General features: G+C 42.3%; 1 protein-coding gene and 1 long non-coding RNA gene across 2 annotated transcripts in view; one reads left to right on the forward strand and one right to left on the reverse strand.

Annotated features, from left to right (window-relative positions):
* Nucleotides 1–12,307, reverse strand: part of MON2 (MON2 homolog, regulator of endosome-to-Golgi trafficking) — a 151,641-nt gene extending 139,334 nt beyond the window's left edge. Inside the window, exon 1 of the mRNA XM_074942137.1 lies at nt 12,055–12,307. Within this exon, the coding sequence (XP_074798238.1) occupies nt 12,055–12,165 (111 nt within the window). The 5' untranslated portion in view covers nt 12,166–12,307. The remainder of the gene's footprint in view (nt 1–12,054) is intronic.
* LOC141980679 (uncharacterized) overlaps nt 12,233–19,498 on the forward strand; it is a 38,866-nt gene continuing 31,600 nt past the window's right edge. Inside the window, exons 1-2 of the long non-coding RNA XR_012637589.1 lie at nt 12,233–12,449; nt 18,013–18,094. This is a non-coding gene — a long non-coding RNA (uncharacterized LOC141980679). The remainder of the gene's footprint in view (nt 12,450–18,012; nt 18,095–19,498) is intronic.

The raw sequence follows: 19,498 nt of genomic DNA on the forward strand, positions 1-19,498 counted from the left end.
TTATTGCTACAGATGTTCTGTAGCTCTGTGGTGAATAGCACTCACAGTTGTAATGGTTTAATGGGGTATCTTTTATATTTAATTTTTGTGCAATTTTAGTATTTTGATATATGCAGATGCTACTATGATAGGAGCCAACTCCCATGATATTATAGAGACTGGGAAAGCCAACTGACTGAAGTGTTAGGTATTCTCAATCAGCTACCTCAAACTAGAAGTATTAGGCTAAAGGAATATTCCAGGAATATGTAGTAAGTATTATTGATTTTAATTTCATGATTTTGCTACAAGAATTAAGAGACGGGGGTTGGGAGAAGTTATATGTATATAGTGTGCAGGGACCTTAGATTACAGAGAGAGATTCTCGCTGTTTGGTCACAGCCAGAGCAATCTGTTGGGTGCCTGAGTTTATATGAAGTGAATCAATAATCTCATTTCAGTTGCAATGATCTCTCCACCTCATCAAAAGTTACCATGACAGTAAACACAATCTGTTGATAGCAATCTTAGATATAGCCCAAAAAAAGAATGCAGCGAGTAAAGGCTTGGTCTACACTTCAAAGCTTTACCAGTGTAACCATTTCAGTTAGTGGTGCTTTTTACTGATACCATTAGACCAGTAAAAGCCCTAGCACAGTGGGCTCCAACCTTTTAAAGCCCAAAATCACTTTTTGAATCTAAGGGCAACCCAGGATCTACCCTGCCCCTTCCCTGAGGCCCCACCCCCTCCGCTCACTCCATCCAACCCCCCCTCCATCACTCGCTCTCCCCCACCCTCACTCAGTCTCACTGGGCTGGGGTAGGGGTTGCGGTTTGGGAGGGGGTGTGGGCTCCAGACTAGGGTCAAGGGGTTTACAGTGTGGGAGGAGGCTCTGGGCTGAGCCTGGGGCAGGTGGATGGGGTGCAGGAGGGGGTGAGAAGTGCAAGCTCTGGGGATGTGTTTGGGTGCAGGAGGGGGCTCTAGATTGGAGCCGAGTGTTGGGGTGCAGGCTCTGGGAGGGAGGTCAGGGCTGGGGCAGGGGTTGGGGTGCAGGAGGGGGCATGGGGTGCTGGCTCTAGGAGGGGGGGCAGGGCTGGAGCAGGGGGGCATTCGGGGTGCTGGCTCCGGGACGGGGCTCAGGGCTGGGGTGTGGCCTCCCACTGGGTAGCATTTACTATGGGCAGCTCCCAATCAGCAGCGCAGCAAGGCTAAGACAGGCTCCCTGACTGCCCCGGCCCCACACTGCTCCCAGAAGGGGCCAACGTGCCTCTATAGCCTCTGGTATGGGGAACGGGGGGTACGTGGCTCTGCGCGCTGCCCCTCTATGCAGACACCGCCCCCAAAGATCCCATTGGCCATAGTTCCCTGTTCCCAGCCAATGAGAGTTGCAGGGGCACTGCTTGCAGGCAGGAGCAGTATGTGGAGACCCCTGCCTGCGGGGGTGTGCTGGCCACTTCCAGTGGCAGCCCCACTACACCACCAAAGATTGCGATTGACTGGGAGAGTCCCCAGGATCGACCTGTCGATCGCAGTCGACGGGTTGGTGACCACTACACTAGCATGGATCGGTATAAATGTGACTTATACTGGTATAGTTATTCTCCTTCCCATATGGGACAGTTAATGTGCAAAAACTTCCTACCATTGACAAACCTAAACTACAGTTACTCTTAGAAGTTGCTCCTTAATTTCCTGATATACAAAGAGATTGTGAACTTATAATAGATCTAGCAGGCCTGTGACTATGTCTAGCATATGCAGTAAAGAACTGCAACTTCCAGCAACCTGCAACTAAAAATGCCCACAAACAAAATATTTAAGATATTATGGAAAATACCTGTAAGGGTTGTGGGCTTTTATTCAAGATTTGTCTGATATTACAAAGGATGCAATGTGACACCAACTCCTTCAGTTGCTCAGACTTAATAATTGGGACAAAGAAAGCATTTCAAAAAATCTCTACCACCAGGAATTTAAATGGTAATTTGTGTCTCAGTGATTTGACTAGACTGCTGGGTCACCTCTAGAGCCTCAAAATTGCCTTAAGGTTTGTAGCTCTTACTAGAGAAAAGTGAAATCAAAATCAATCTCTCGCTCTCTCTCTCTCTTTTTTTTTTTTTTTTTTTTTTTTTAAGAAAAGGCCTTTAGCACTTTCAGTGCTGATAGCTTATGGTAGTAAAACATTACACACACTGCAATTTAAACATTAAGACTGGATGGGGATGTTCAATATTATTTAGGATCATTTTCATACTTACTATAACACGTACTGTTTGATTAAAAAAAGAGCAGTTTTTGCCAATTTATCACTATTTCTCTTGTCCAGTGATTGGATATTGTTTTATTGCCCCCGTTAGGAAGACAGACCCTTGTTTAAAGTGTAGTTTTCATTTTGTATTCAACAAAATGACCCCAAATGACCATAAATTAAAAGTCATTACTGCAGATGGGGGGGTATAGCTCAGTGGTTTGAGCACTGGCCTGCTAAACCCAGAGCTGGGGGTTCAATCCTTGAGGGGGCCATTTAGGGATCTAGGGCAAAAATCTGTCAGGGACAGTACTTGGTCCTGCTAGTGAAGGCAGGGGACTGGACACGATGACCTTTCAAGGTCCCTTCCAGTTCTCTGAGATAAGTATAGCGCCATATTAAAATAAATAAATAAGACAACAGCAATGTGTTCACACTATTTCAAGATATGACTGTGGTATGGGAAATGAGATTAATGATGTGACTATTATGCAGAAATGTCCAATCATATGCATATACATTTACATAATAGTAAATCTCACAGATATCCTGAATTAGAGCTTTTTCTTAGAAAATGTTATTGTAGCTTTGCTTTTATACATCATTCCAGCTACATATTTTACTTCCAAATGTGTTCTGAATTTTTTAATCTTCTCATTCAGATGTTTTAAACTTATCATTCATAATGCATTCTGAAACACAAAGTATTTACTCACGCCTGTCTTCTCCAGAATCATCAAAACAGATTATTCTACTATTTTAGGGCCCAGTAGATTTCAATAGCTGTAGACTTTGCTGCAAAACCCAAGAAGAATTTAATTTTTTAAGTCCAAGTCTGCAGCTATTAAGGTTGTGAACAAAGCATTCTAAACATGAGCCAAATGTAAACTGAAATAATACCTTCTTGAGCCTGCACACAGGCTGCAAAAAAAAAAAGTATAACAGATGTATGATCTGCTCAAATATCAAAGGTGTGCTAACACTGAAACCTAATAATTACAATCTAAATCGGGGTGGGCAAATTTTTTGTCCCGAGGGCCACATCGGGATTGCGCAACTGTATGGAGGGCCAGGTAAGGAAGGCTGTACTTCCCCAAACAGCATGGCCCCCGCCCCCTATCCACCCGCTCCCACTTCTCACTCCCTGACCGCCCCCTTCCAGGACCCACCCCCATCCAACACCCTTGCTCCTTGTCCCTTGACTGCCCCCCAGAACCCCACTCCCTATGCACCCCTCCCCCGGCTCCTTGTCCCCTGACTGCCCCGACCCCTATCCACACCCCCGCCCCCTGACAGGCCCCCCTGGGACTCCCACACCTATCCAACACCCCCCCCCCGTTCCCCGTCCCCTGACCGCCCCCTCCCAGAACCTCCGCTCCATCCAACCGCCTCCTGCTCCCTGTCCCTTAACCAACCCCCTTAAGGTTGCCCCTTATCCAACCTCCGCTCCCCGCCCCCTTACCATGCCACTCAGAGCAGCAGGAGCTGGCAGCCATGCCACCCGCGCTGTGCAGCAGGAGCAGCGGGCCAGAGCACTGGGAGCGCGGCGAGATGAGGCTGCAGGGGAGGGGGAACATCGGGGAGGGGCTAGGGGATATCCTCCCCAGCTGGGAACTCAAGGGCCAGGCAGGATGGTCCCGCGGGCCATAGTTTGCCCACCTCTGATCTAAACGTTATTATCAGACAAGAAAGATAATTTTAGCAGCTGCATTTTGTGTGGATTGGAAGGGGATGATGTTGGTGCAAAGGAACCTGGAAAAGATGCGGCCAGGTCACAGACAAAATGTTTTAGCTGCTCGGATAAAATAAAATGGTTCAATTCTCTGAATGTTGTATAAGAATAAAGTATAAGATTTGGGAAAAGGAAAGGGAATGCTAGGCGCCAGGTTCCTCAAACACATGGTTGTTAGGCCAATGATGAAGAATTCTTTATGCTGGTAATCTTGCTAGTTCTACAGACATGTTTCTAAACTTTTGATTTTAAATAAGTTATTGAGAAGCCATTTTGGTGCCATCTACAGTGAAATCCTGGCCCCACAGAAGTCAATGGGAGGTTAGTCATTTCCCCTGGCCCCTTTTATTCTAGCTTTTTCCCTGGCACACAATACATTAGTTACTTTGTAGTTATGGGCAGAGATCAGGCATCTAGTTCTTTTATACTATCAGCAGTCTTTGAAACCATCGTCCACACAATCCAGCCAACACACTTATGGTCCTGGTGAGCGGGAGGGATTGTTCAAACTACTATCCTCCTACCTGAAGAAATACCAAAGACTGGCACTAGACAATCATTTATCTGCACAAAGATAAATGTGAGATTCTGAAGAGACTTTTTCTGTCACCTTCCTCATTCAAAGAGTCTGATATATTTTCATTTGTGCCTTCAAACTTCAGTGTGGAAGATGCAATAGCTATGTATGTTTGTACAGGTTCTGACTGGATTACCACAACATGCTTAGCATGGGGTTATATTTGAAGACCATTCAGAAGCTACAGTTAATGCAGAATGAGATTATGTCTTCCTGATGATGTGAGCTACAGAAAGCACAATTCTCTGGTGACTTGTTGCCTTCTGCGTGTATATTGAGATGTTGGCCATGATCTATTGTTCCTACATGTAAGGCCTTTCATTTTCAGTTTTTTACAAATTTTTAATCAAAAAAATTTCCGGGGTTTATAAAAGCCATTATTTAATTTTTACTGATTTTCACCCAAATTGCGGAACACTCAAGTACATAAAAATATTGAGCATGACAAAAATCCAAAACACTACATTAGGAAGATATATTTATGTTAATAAATTAGTCTAAGTGTAAATGTAAGGCTATCATTAAAGTACGGCAATGTAGTGGAAGACTCATCCATGTAAGTGCATATATGCACATACCTTTAATGTACAGATCATGAAATAAATCACATCATTAAACTGCTTTTACTTTCAATATTTGTATTTTTCTCTAGTTGTTGCTTTCTTTCTGTTCTCCTGTCTCCCAATATTAACCTTGATATTTACCCAGAAAGCTGTGCAGTTAATTTTTGTAGTAATTTTCACTTTTTAAAATTTTTGTAACAAGCACTAATAAATTCCCATGAAATGTTAGACAAATAAAAACAAAAATTGAAGGGCCTTGCCTACCTGTTACAGTACAATGGAAAGAATTTAGGCTTCCCCAGATGCTCCACCTACCATTATGTTTAAAATGTTAGAAGTTTTACAAACCAACAAAGGCTGGCAACATTCTCAATCAAAGTTCGAGTTTTAATTAAAATGTGACACTTAAGACAGAGTTGATGGACGGGAAGCAGGATGGTTCACAAAAATAAGCATTAAAGTTGAGTCAGGAAGTCCCTAATTCTAAAGCTAGCTGACTGTGGCCTTCACCAAGCCATTTTACTTCTCTGACTCAGTTTTCCCATCTGTCAAACAGAGATAACAATAGTGACCTGGTTTGTAAAGCACTTTAAGATCTACTGATGTAAAATGCCATATAACAGCTAGGTATTATTGTTACAACTACTACAAAGGACTGTTGTGGAACCATTTTGTGTGTATAGTGACACATCTATAAGCCTGGCTCCTGATCCTCCCACAGTTCCTTGTTCAAAGCAACACAGAAGGAGCTCATGAAGAGGCTCACCCAATTCTGTCCTTTTGCACAGCAAAACCATATCATTTCCACTGTAATGAAACAACCCCCCTACCCCCACCCCCCAAAAGTTTGCACTCCCTTTCTTGGCCATACAGCAGTTCAGGGCCTAATTCTTCAACCCTTACTCAGTCAATAGGACTACTTGCTGAAGCAAGGTTTATTTATATGAATGAATGGTTGCAGAATGGGCCCTAACCTTCTTCCCAGATCTGTGGTGATATCAGTCTACAATACTGATTCCAAAACAATATTTTAGCAGGCTGAAAAGTTCTATAAAACTCAAAGAAACTCATCAACAAAAGCAGTTATGTCCGTTTCTGCTCCATTCCAAATGAAAGGGGGTAGGAAAGGTGGGTGAACAAGAGTCTCCAGGAGAATTAAACATTTAATGTTGAAGAAAGGAACACAATCAGACACAAGGATGAAAAAATTGTTATATGGAAAGTATAAAAATATTTTAAGCTTTTTTTGAAGGTATTTCAAACAACTATGAATAGAAATGAATTTAAAACTATCAGTTAAAAAAAATACATGCAGAGAGTTAATTCGCAAGTGAGAATTCTATGTCCTCCTTCATTTTCCTGTTATCCTGCAGGATTTCCTTTCACCACAACTCTGGCTGCATTCTTGCATAGTGGCTTTCAAATACAGTAATCTGAACTTACTCTAAAATTGTGCAATTCCATTTCAATTCATACAGATGCTGACTCAACCAGGAAAGTACTACCATTCAAGAATGGCAGCTTATGTTAATGCAGTGTTCTGTTGGTGAAAGAGACAAGCTTCTGAGCCACACACGGAGCTCCTCTTCAGGTCTGGAAAGAAGAGCTCTGTGTAGCTCAAAAGCTTGTCTCTTTCACCAATAGAAGTTGGTCAAATAAAAGATTACCTCGCTCACCATGTCTCTCCACTGAATGCATCCGATGAAGTGAGCTGTAGCTCACGAAAGCTTATGCTCAAATAAATCTATTAGTCTCTAAGGTGCCACAAGTACTCCTTTTCTCTAACTTATGTTAAGGGACAGTCTGGAACAAGACAAAGAAAGCAAGGAAAAGAAAGAGTATTTGAACAATGACTTAGTCCCTAATGTCTGCTGTTCCAAGTTATTTCAGCAGAAGTCACCCTAAAATACAGGAAGATACCAATAGAACCTTTTTACTTTCACTCATTATGGAGTAAATAATTAAGCAATCAATTTGCAAACACCTAGAAAATAAGGTGACAAGTAACAGCAAATTGTCAAAATGTCAAAAACAAATGGTGTCAAACCAACATAATAGCTGTCTTTGACAGGGTAACAAGCCTTGTGGCTATCAGGGAAGCAGAAGATGTGATATCTTGACTTTAGTAAGGCTTTTGGTACTGTCTCACATAAATGTCTCAAACAAACTAGGGAAATGTAGCCTAGATGGAGATATTGTAAGGTGTGTGCATAGCTGACTGGAAAACCATTCCCAGAAAGTAGTTATAAGTGGTTCACAGTTAAGCTGGAAGGGCATATTGAGTGGGGTCTCTCAGGGATCAGTCCTGAATCTGGTTCTGTTCAATATCTTCATAAATGATTTAGATAATTGCATAGAGAGTTTGTGGATGATACCAAGCTAAGAGAGGTTGAAAGTGCTTTGGAGGATAGGATTCATATTCAAAATGATCTGGACAAAATAGGATGAAATTCAATAAGGGTATGTCTACACTACCCGCCAGATCAGCGGGCAGCAATGGATCCAGTGGGGATTGATTTATCACGTCTAGATGAGTCAAACTAGACTACACGTGATAAATCGACCCCTGAGCACTCTCCTGTTGACTCCTGTACTCCAGCGCAGCGAGAGGCGCAGGGAGAGTTGATGGGGGAGCTGCAGCAGTCAACTCACTGCGGTAAGTCGATCGAAGTACATCGATTTCACCTACGTTATTTGTGTAGCTGAAGTTGCTTAACTTATATTTCTTTAACTTATATTTCTTATATTTCTTCTAATACTTAGAAAGTCAGTGGTCACACAAATTAATCCAATAACTATTTTAAACACCAGGATAAAACAATATTCCTAATTCCAATTCCCTAATAGCTAAAAATGTGGTAATTGCCAAATCCAAATAAGCATGTTGTTTAATATTAACTCTATAATACTGGTAGCACACCTGCCAAATTATTTGCTGCCAGATCATTCGCTCTGATTAAATAATTACAAATAACATTATCAGTTCATTTTGCACTAACACCCAGCATTAGCACTGCAACACTTATAGGTTCAAATAGTGGTTAGTTGTGTTTTGGGTTATTAATACCATGCAGTTCAATCCAAATTTAGAAGTTAAGTATTTACTTCCTGCCAAAAAAGGACAAAGACTACCAAGCCTAGTATGTTAAAAACAAAATAATAATTATAGCGAATGATAAACATATATATTGTATATAGACCTGTACTATAGTACAGAAATAGAATTCTGTAGTAAACTGGAGTAAATTCTGCATCAGTGTAATTAACTTTGTCTGCCAATAAAAACTGATGAGGCATTTCACAACTTTATGATCATCACATCATTCTTCGGCCTCAGAATATATTTTTCATTTTCAAAACACCTCTGTGTAATAGTGTAAATCTATAGAGATACAAAATAAGACTTGTATACCATTACATGACACAGCCAAAAATGAAGAAAAACACAAGGTACAGTCTGAATGTCAACTTCAATAGCAAATTGATGTTTTTTCCATTCAGTTACAGCAGCAGTTCCCAAACTGTGGGTCAGGATCCAAAAGTGGGTTGCGACCCCATTTTAATGGGGTCTCCAGGGCTGGCATGAGACTTGCTGGGGCTTAGGGCTGAAGCCAAAGCCCGAGCCCCACTGCTCAGAGCCAAAGCCCAAGTGTTTCAGCCCTGGGTGGCGGGGCTTAGGTTACAGACCCTGGTGCCTGGGGCTGAAACCCTGGGGCACTGGGGCTCGGGCAAGCTCAGGCTTTGGTCCCTGCTCCTGGGGTCATGTAGTAATTTTTGTTGTCAGAAGGGGGCCGTGGTGCAATGAAGTTTGAGAACACCTGAATTACAGAAAGGTTAAGTATAGCACATTAACTATACCCAAAATATTGCCAGCAATGTATGCTCAAGGCATTAGAATTTTTGATTGATTGTTTTTTGTACGACCCATTTTGCCCAGAATCAAATGTCATTGTAAGTGACATCACCTAGTAAATCATCAGGTACACCTCTATTGGTCTCTTACAAAAACGTATAAGCCTAGAATAAAGGATAATGATGCTGGCTGAACTGTTGGAGCTTCAGGATACATGCTCTTACATATGCTGTGAAAAAGCATCTAAGACTTGGGGGAGGGGGGGGTTGAGGGGGGAGATGAAGAGTGTGTTTCATGATTTCTCTCCTCCTCATGCCACAGCTATTCATAATTGAAGCAATTCCAAGGTTTCTCAACCTCACAGATTAGCAAACACAATGATTCTCTGAGGTAATATCTTTTATTGGACCAACTTCTGTTGGTGAAAAAGACAAGCTTTTGAGATACACAGAGCTCTTCTTCAGGTCTGGGAAACGTTCTCATAGGGTAACGTCTACATTGCAATTAAAAATCCATGGCTGGCCCGTACCAGTTGACTGGGCTCATGGGGCTTGGAGCTTGAGGTAAGGAGCTGTTTAACTTCGATGCAGATGTTTGGGCTCGGGCTGAAGCCCGGGCTCTAGAACCTGTGAGGTGGGAGAGTCCCAGAACTTGGGCCACAGCCCAAGCCCAGACATCTATACTGCAATTAAACAGCCCCTTAGCCCGAGTGAGCTGACACAAGTGACAAGCCAGCCACGGGTTTTTAATTGCAGTGTATACATACCCATAGCGTCACAACTAAATATAATCCCTAAGTAGTTAAAACATAACCTAAGAGACACAGGCGGGTGATGTACGTACAATCTTTTACTGGAGCTAACTTATGTTGCTGAGAGAGAAGTTGGCCTGAAGAAGAGCTCTGTGTGGCTTGAAAGCTTGTCTCTCTCATCAACGGAAGTTGGTCCAATAAAACATATTACCTCGCCCACATTGTCTCTGTAACATCCTGGGACGACACTGCATATACATATTCTAAGAGACCATTCAAGGTGAAGTAACTACATCAACAATGCAAACATATATGATCACATATTATTCCTCAAGTAAAACAGTATATCATAAAAAAATGTCTGCAACCTAGATTCACATGCAACATGTTATATGTTGGGGTATTACTCTAAGTCAGACAAATAGATTAATTTTCAGACAAAATGTTTAACAATTAGCTCTGCTTCATTCACTAAGCCAGAGGTTCTCAAACTATGGGTTGAGACCCCAAAGTGGGTCGCCTGGGCTGGCTTAGACTTGCTGGGGACCAGGGCCAAAGCCCAAGCCCGAGGGCTTCAGCCCTTGGCAGCAGGGCTAAGGTTACAGGCCCCCTGCCTGGGGCTGAAGCCTTTGGGCTTCGGCTTTGACCCCCCGGCCTGGGGCAGTGGGGCTTTGGCTTTGCCCCTCCACCCCAGGGTAGCAGAGCTTGGGCAGGCTCAGGCTTCGGTCCCCCTTCTGGGGTCCTGTAGTAATTTTTACTGTCAGAAGGGAGTCAAAGTGCAACGAAGTTTGAGAACCCCTGCACTAAGCACTTTACAATGAGAATGAAAAATTGTTATGACATGGTATTATCTGAGATACATGATCATGTGATTAGAGACTACATCATTACTACATATGCAAAATGAAGCAGAGTTAAAGAGACACTGTCAATGTAGTCAAAAGAAATTAGCTGTTTCAGGTAACACAACCTTTCAGTTTTTGTGGTTTTACAATCCTTTTTACGGTTTTAAGTGTGCTTTTCCTCCTCTTGTTTGTGTATGAAAAACCCACAAAAAATGGGAAGTGACAGACTACCAAGATGAAATAAGGAAAAACTAACTACAACACAAAATATTGTTAAATGCATAAAATAATAAAAAAAGGAAAATCCTCTCTTTCAGCTATAGTAATCTTGACACGTTAAGAAAAGAGGTAAAAAATTCAGACAAGCATGATTTTGAAGTTGATGATGTCTAAGATTGCATTTGCAACCTTAATTTTGATTTCAGAATGGAACCAAATTTATTATCTTAACGTAGAAATTTCATGAATAAAAAACAAAGCTTTTTTTTCTTTTTTTAAGAAAATAAGTTCCTTCACCTGAAATGAAAACAACTTGTTGACACGTAAAGCACATGCCCAAAGAAAGAGTTCATGAAGAGCTCTGATTCTCTTAGTGCGTGCCCGGCATCATGGATAACTTTACCTGCTGACAAAGATTTCAGTGGTTCTGAACAAAGTACACTGAATTTGGAGAAACCTTCACTGGGGAGATGTACACATCCACTCCACAGATAACACCTCAGTGTCACAACTAGATCTGCGAATTTGGAACCCTGTACATATATGAAGCCGCATGAAAGTCAATGGGATGCCATGCAAGCAGAGGGATCTGCCCCCACAGTACCAGGGCCTAAATTAGCAATACACACCTAATGCAGCCTACCTTCCCTTTCTTTTACCATAGGTGACTCCTGTTAAAAATACTGCTATTGTTAAATATTTACAATATATGTGCAAAATATGTGCAAAGCCTCATAACTCAGGCAAGCTTCAGGCAAATTTCATCAAATCAGTCAGTCATTTGTCCTTTCTAAGGGTTATCTCCCTGCTAAATTTCATCTTTCAACCTCACCTGAACTGATTATGAAAAGTCCATAAGACTTTTTTGGTGGGGCGGGGGGACGACAAGCAGCATTTTTCAACACACTACGTGAGCTCAGCTGCTGAACTAGTCTGAACGAAACTCCCCCCCTCCCCAACACCCACCTCTGCGCAGAGACTAGGCTTGAAAAGTTCCAAATCCAACTCGAAGCGCCAGAGCTTCCCGACGGGTTATAAACCGGGGCAAAGACAGACCCAAGTTGTCAGCAACACAACCCGGGTTACCGGCCCGCACCCGGCACCAGCCCAGCACAGGCGGGCTCAGCACACCCACCACGCACTCACGCACACCGCAGCCTGGGCCCCCCCGCCCCTCCCAGGCGCCGGCCTAGCTGAGGGGGCTCCCTAGGCAGGGGGTGAGACGGCCCCTTCTGGCCCAGGGCCTGAGGAGAGGGCGCCCCCAGCCGGGCGCCCCAGCCCCTCACCTCCTTGACGGGGGGGAATTTCTTCCGACACTCCAGGCTCAGGCCCCGCAGGTCTCCCTGCGTGTTTTCCAGCAGCTTCTTCACGGCCTCGGGGCTGCTGGTCCCGGACATGGCGCCGCCGGCCCGCGCTGAGGCGGCGAGGGCGGCAGCAGCGGAAGGACGGGCCGGGATAGCGGCTGGCTCCGCGGGGCCGCGTCCGGACACGTCTGCGCGAAAGCGCCGGAAACCTTTCCCATCGGTCCCCTCCCGCTCCCACAATCCCGGGCGGCAGCGCCGCCGCGTCGGGCCCACTTCCGCACGCACGGTCCGGGGGCGGGGAGAGCGGGGCTGCGAACCTACCCGCGGAGAGGTGCTGCCCCCTCGTCTCTGCCGGCGGCGGGAGACCATCCCCTCAGGTGCTTTGCGGGCGCGCCCCAGGCGGGCTCGCGGGGGATCACAAGTGACGCCGAGCGCCTTTCGTCAGCGTGTCCCTGAGGGGCCCGGGCAGCCCCAGCCCTGTACCCCGGGGCGACCGTCCCTTTTGAAATAGCAGGTTTCAGAGTAGCAGCCGTGTTAGTCTGTATTTGCAAAAAGAAAAGGAGGACTAGTGGCACCTTAGAGACTAACAAATGTATTTGAGCGTAAGCTTTCGTGAGCTACAGCTCACTTCACTGGGTGCATTTGGTCCGATGAAGTGAGCTGTAGCTCACGAAAACTTATGCTCAGATACATTTGTTAGTCTCTAAGGTGCCACTAGTCCGCCTTTAATTTTTTTGAAATAGCGTGTCCCACAGTAACCGCGGCGCCCACAGCGCTCTAGGCCGGGTGTGCGTTCAGCTGGCTCCGTATATAATACACATAGCACACAGTGGCGCATTAGCCACTGGGCCAGTGGGTCCCGTGCCCGAGGACCCTGGGAAAATGGGCGCCCGAGCGCCCCGCTCTGCCGCCCAGCTTTCCTGCCATGAGAACTGCAGGCGAAAAGGCTCGGGAGGGTCACAGGAGCTCTGCAACCCACCAGCAAGGGAATTAAAAGTTGAGGTGTCGGCCACTACGCGCCTTGGGATGCTTTCTGTTCCTCCAGCCTCGCTAGACCCACCCGCCCTGCAGCACACCACAGCCCCAGCTCTTCCCCATTATCCAGATGCCAGACTCCCGTCCCAGCTGCCCTTCCCCAAGCATGAGCCAGTTTGGTTTTCAAGAGCAATGCAGAGTGATTAGTGTGAGGAAGATTGGGTCTGTTTTATGCTGCTGAGTGATTTGGGGAAAGGCTGGTTGGTATCTACTGGGGCAAAATTAAGGTTGTGTGGTGTATGTTTTTTAGTGGTAATATGGTCTCTTTGTGAAGGAGTAGAAGGCAGATATTGTTATATTCCTTTTTCATTTCCTTGTTTTTTTGTATTATAGGTATGTTATATATGCAACCTTAAGTCGTATTTTTTGCACGATTCATTTCCCAGTTTTGGGGGGGGGGGTTAAAATAAAGGTTGCCAACACACTAGTGCCTAGTTTCACAAAAGAACAAGATCTTTGTAAAGATGCACAGGCCAGCACTGCTCTGAGGCAGCTGGGCACATTTATGAAAAACAAGATATTCATGAAACTGCCCAGCCAGCTCAGGAGTTCCATTTTCATGAAGAGGCACTTTCACAAAGATCCTTTTCTTTATGAAATTAGCCTCTGTCTTGTTGAAGATCTTCCTCTGCAACGCTGCACAAATGCTACTAGGCTAAAAAATCCTCTTCTCTACTGTTTTAAGCTCCAGTTTTGTAGGGAAAGCACATTACTAGGGTCATGTTTCAGAGTAACAGCCGTGTTAGTCTGTATTCGCAAAAAGAAAAGGAGTACTTGTGGCACCTTAGAGACTAACCAATTTATTTGAGCATAAGCTTTCGTGAGCTACAGCTCACTTCATCGGATGCATACTGTGGAAAACTTTTTACTAGGGGCATGTGACAGTAAGTAGTACTGTATTGCCCATATAAAGCATTCAGAAGTAGAGATGGTCAAAGTTTTATGAAACAAACTGTTCATTTTCCTTTGCTATCTATGAAACATTTCTCTTTCCTTTGTAAAACTGAAACTTTTCCTTTGTGAATTTTTCATGTTGGTAACTTTTTCCCATGATTTCCATTAGCTAAAAATGGTGCATAAGAAATCAATTATAATGTATATTGCTAATTAAGAAGGGATCTGTGACACAACAGTGGCTCCTTTCACAAAGAATGGGATCTGCTTCCCAGCCAGTTGGGCTCTTTCACAAAGACCCTGTTCATCAAAGTAGGAATTGAGGGTATTTTCACAAAGACTAGGAGCTTCTGTGCTGAGCCAGCTAAATGGTTTCACAAAAAACAGGATACACTAGTCCAGTGCTTCTCAAGCTATCTGATGTGGGGGACCAGCAATTTTTTTTTCCAATGTGCGTGCAGACCGGCAGCCAGTGGCTCGCAGACCGGCACCGGTCCACAGACCACCACTTTGAGTAGCACTGCTCTAGTCTACACACTAGGTAGTGCTTTGTTAAAGATGATGTTCTCCATAAAACTGTTTAGCCAGTTCAGGAGCTTTACTCCTGAACCCACTGAAAACACTTTAGCTTCACTCCTGAACCAGCTGAACTTTTCCTTAGAGGTCTTGGCCTTCAAATCAGCCCTACTTCACAGTTGGCTATCTGTGTTGCATAAGAATCCAGTTGCGACAACAAACTCTAATTTTCTTTTTCTTTTGTTAATTAACAAAATAATTACATAACCCTAGAGAGCCCACTAAAGTGTCATTGCATACATATTTTTACTTTCTGTGGTTTGTAGACTTCAAGCTAGAGGGGCCTGAAAAATTATGAGACTTAGTAAACATTTTTTGGGACAGTTCTTAATTGATAATAATTTGGAAACTAAGGAACCAATTTTCTTGAAACTCCTCTGAAAATTCAAGCTTTACTCAAAGATTGTGTTGAAAATTTTGAGCAGATACACTGTGGTTTTCATACAAAACAAAGAAGATGAATTTCCGCTTGAAGTGTGAAACAGAACGCAGCATTGACTGTGTCATGGCAATGGCTCTCCCATATTTCATTTTATCTTGTTTACTCTCATGGTTATTTTACACCCAAACATAAAAGGTATCTCTCACAAATTGGCATCCCCTTTTGTTCTTCTTTTTCCTATCGACACATAATGTTAACCAAATAGTACATAGTAAAAAAATCTAGGCTAATACAATAGTCTTCTCTGCATCTTACCCCATGCTTGAAATTGGTGTTTGGACTAACAATACTGACTTAAAAAACAAAAATCTCAATATGCAGTGTAGAGGTCAGAAGCTGAAAAGTCACTTTAAAGAGAATGATTTGATTTATATATTTAATGTTCAGCAAAAGGTTTTGTTATATATCGTTTGAAATACGCTGCATCATGTGGCTATTAATTTCAAAATTTTACGTGTTGAAAAAATGAAGGCATTAAACATTTTAAAACTCAAAGGATGATATCTTGCTCCCATTGAAGTCAATGGTCAAATTCACTTTGGTTTCGGGGGGGGAGGGGGCAGCCAAGATTTCAACCATAGTATTTCACTAAACTGAGAGATTGTTTAGTGAAATACTAACATGAAAGCATGTTTCATAACAACATGAAAGCATCAGATACCTAGTTCTAAGGTCCTAATCCAGTATACTTAATTATAAACACATGAGTAGCCCTATTGACTTCTGTAGGACTTAACTAAATAGTTTCTAAAGAGCTCTCTTGCATAAATTATTACATCCTGCTATTTAGTCTTTATGGTAATTTACAGACCATTCCAAATTATATGCTCACAGGAGAACACAGATGACTTCCTTAGAGAGAATGAGGAAATAATTGTAATACAATTTATGACTACAGTCAAGTATTTCTGATAGTTAGCTTTCTTAATTATTTACTTCCGTTTCTCTTTTTCATAGTTGTGCATGTCTCTGCTGTGGAAACATAGACCCCAATACTGCAGAGACTACATATGTGCTTAACTTTAGTACACAAGGCGTCCCACTGATTGGGGCTATTTGCATGCTTAAAGTTAAGCATATGTGCAAGCCTTTGCAGATTTGGGGCCATAGAAGTGGTTTGCTACTATGAAGGGTATCTTTCTTTGTAAAAGAAAATTGATATTTTGGGTGGAATTTTTCTGAACACAAGCTTTTCATACAGTTGTTATCCCTGTAATCAAAATATGGGAAAGGCAACTATGTGGCCATGTTTACCTATCTTACAATTGTGTAATGAATAAGAATTGTTTCATCATATCCTAAACAAGCAAGCTGGTGAATGTGTAATAAAATATAGTACATGTTAATTTACAGTAAATAATGTTCTCTTTGTTTAATAAAGAAAGACAAACACTTTAAGATCCAGTTCAGCCATAATCAACATTATGGGTTGCCTGAAAAATTAGCTTGTATGGAAGACAGATGACTTTTTCCTTAAAGCCAGATTCTTCTACCCTAACTCAGATAGAGTAGGTTTCAAAGTAGCAGCCATGTTAGTCTGTATCTGCAAAAAGAAAAGGAGGACTTGTGGCACCTTAGAGACTAACAAATTTATTTGAGCATAAGCTTTCGTGAGCTACAGCTCGCTTCATCGGATTTTTCCACTGAATGCATCCGATGAAGTGAGCTGTAGCTCACAAAAGCTTATGCTCAAATAAATTTGTTAGTCTCTAAGGTGCCACAAGGCCTCCTTTTCTTTTTTTCAGATAGAGTAGTGACTTACTCTTCAGCAAGGACTACTGAAGGAATAAGGTATTACTCCACATGAGTAAGCATGACAGAATCTAGCCATCAGGTTGTTTTAATGTAGCTCACCCTTTAAAATATTGCTTAAAGACAATAATGAAAGCATTTAGGAACAGTAATTATAAATATCTTGGAATGTAAAACATTTGATTCTAAGGTAGTTGCCTGCAGTTTGTGTATTGTGTGTGTTACAATACAGACAGTTATTTCTATTTGATTACAACGTATAAATCAAAGGCAGACTAGTTCATGATGTTTATAGTGTCAGTCATATTATCTCTTGTGGTACAGTACCTGTCACTCAGCTGTTTTTTCTAGGTACTTAAAAGTATAGAATCAGAAGCAGGCTATAGGCCTTTAATTTCCAAAATGACTTAATGACAACCCCACCATATCAATCCAAAGTAAATTTCCAAAATAATTTAAGTTATTTTTGATTGATACCCCTCCTCCACCCATGATGCTGATAGACTAGCTCAGTTTGGAGCCAATTCACGTGTGTGTGAATTTCAAAGAAATGGTAAGTGTATTAATATGCATGAACCAATTCACTTGTTGGAGTAGAACAAAGGGGGATGTTATCACATTATATTTACATGGCATATGTCCCGGTAATTATGTTTGCTCTAAATTCATGAAAACTAGGGAACGTTAATGGCATTGTCTTCACCTATCTGTATTCTGTTGTCTGCTATGAGATTACATGTTGTTACATTATGTATCCCTGTAATTAGATAATCCTAGATCACAGGTGCATTAGTATTAGGATGAGAATTTAGTTAAAGTGCAAAAACTTCATGAAAACTAGTGAAAGATTGTCTGGATTGCTGTAACTAAATGCATTATGTATGTATCTGTAATTTAATTGCCCATCTAATGGGACTGGAGGCATGGAGCTGCAAAAGAAGAAGCATGCTAACTTCAAAGTATGGGATATTTGCAGACCCCTGCTGTGATGGGAACACTTGACAAACTGCTTTCCAGGGAAAACACCTATAAAAATAAACCCTGGGAGTGATTCTGTATCTCTGAAGTGATGGGTTCTGACAGGGGGAATCCTGAGTGATTGGACAGAGGTATACCTGAGACTCTTACAGAAAACTAGCAGATACTACATGTCTACTATCATTTGCACTATAAACTTAGACTCACCTGTAATGTATTTTACCTTCTATAACTTCTCAATAACTCTCATTTCTTTTTCCTAGCTAATAAATCTTTGGTTAGTTTACTAGAGAAATTGGCTACAGCATTGTCTTTGGTGAGATCAAGAGTATCCATTGACCTGGGGTAAGTGACTGGCCCCTAGCGATCGGGAGTAACCTAATGTGTGGTGAATTTTGGTTTTAATAACCTTTCATCACAAAGTCCAGTTTGTTTGGGTGGTAAAGTAGGGGCTGGAGAGCTTAAGGGTACTGTCTGTGGTTCCATGGTAAGACTAATATAGTTGTCCAGGAGTGCAGATTTGTTACTGGCTTGGTGAAATCTAATGATAGAATATACCACCAGTTCGAGGTATCTGCCTTGTTTTCTGACCGTCTGAACGGAGATTGGCACTCACAGCTGTGAGCCACTCTGGACAGCGTTACACCCCTATGCACAGAAACCTCCTCTCCAAACCTATCGCTAATATGGGGTGAGAGGAGGGGAACCTGAACAGCTAAAAAGGTTTCCTCTTTTACCCCCAGAAAGGGTAGTAGGTTATTCCCAAATACAAAAATGACCACTATTCCTGACTCCTTAAAATTTATATGGCCATCCAACTTTTGCTTAAATTCCTGAGAGCTAGTTGACTAAATTTAGTCTATTAACTTCCTATAATATAACGCTTCTTTAAATTCTTATTCCCTCTTTAGTTTTCCCAACCACCTCAGGTATATCAAGCTTACTTTTGTAACATCTTTTAGCTACCTTTAAATACTTCAGACATGTCATTTTAAATCATCCTCTCTGAAGACTAAATCCCAGATTTTGTTAGTTTCCTAATATCCATACAAACTGACAAAACTTTAACTATAGCTGTTTTAGTGCTGCATCTAAAATGCAATTCCGTCCATTCCAGTTAGCATTGTATTTGTCCTCTGCTGAACTTTCTACAGCTTAATTGTGTCTGTGTTCAACTATGGTGACTAAAACTGGACATTATACTCCAAATGCATCTAACAAGTGGGCTAAATGATATTCTGGGTAAGAACATAAGAGCATGTACGAACTGGCATACTGGGCCACACCACAGTCCATCTTACCCAGTAGTTGTCTCCAACAATGGCCCATACCAGAGCTTCAGGGGGAAAGTACAGAGCAAGGCAATTTTGGTATGCTCCACCCGTCTTCCACTCCCAGTTTCTGGTAGTCAGAGATTTGGTTTCACCCCAACCATAGGGTTCTGTTCTGACCATTTTGGCTAATAGCATTGATGGACCTTTCCTCCCGGAAGTTATCCTGTTCTTTTTTGAACCCAGCTAAACTTTTGGCTATCACAACATCCCATGGCAATGAGTTGCATAAGTTCGTTGTGCATTGTATGCAAGAGTACTTCCTCTGGTTTGTATTATACCTGTTGTCTATTAATTTCATCAGGTGATCCCTGGTTTTGTATTATGTGAAAGGGTAAATAACACTTCTCTATTTACTTTTTCCACACTATTCATGATTTTATAGACCTTTATTGCAGGGGTTCCCAAACTTTTTTCC

This window comes from Natator depressus, chromosome 1 (assembly GCF_965152275.1).
Source record: "Natator depressus isolate rNatDep1 chromosome 1, rNatDep2.hap1, whole genome shotgun sequence".
NCBI classification, from domain to species: Eukaryota; Metazoa; Chordata; order Testudines; family Cheloniidae; genus Natator; species Natator depressus.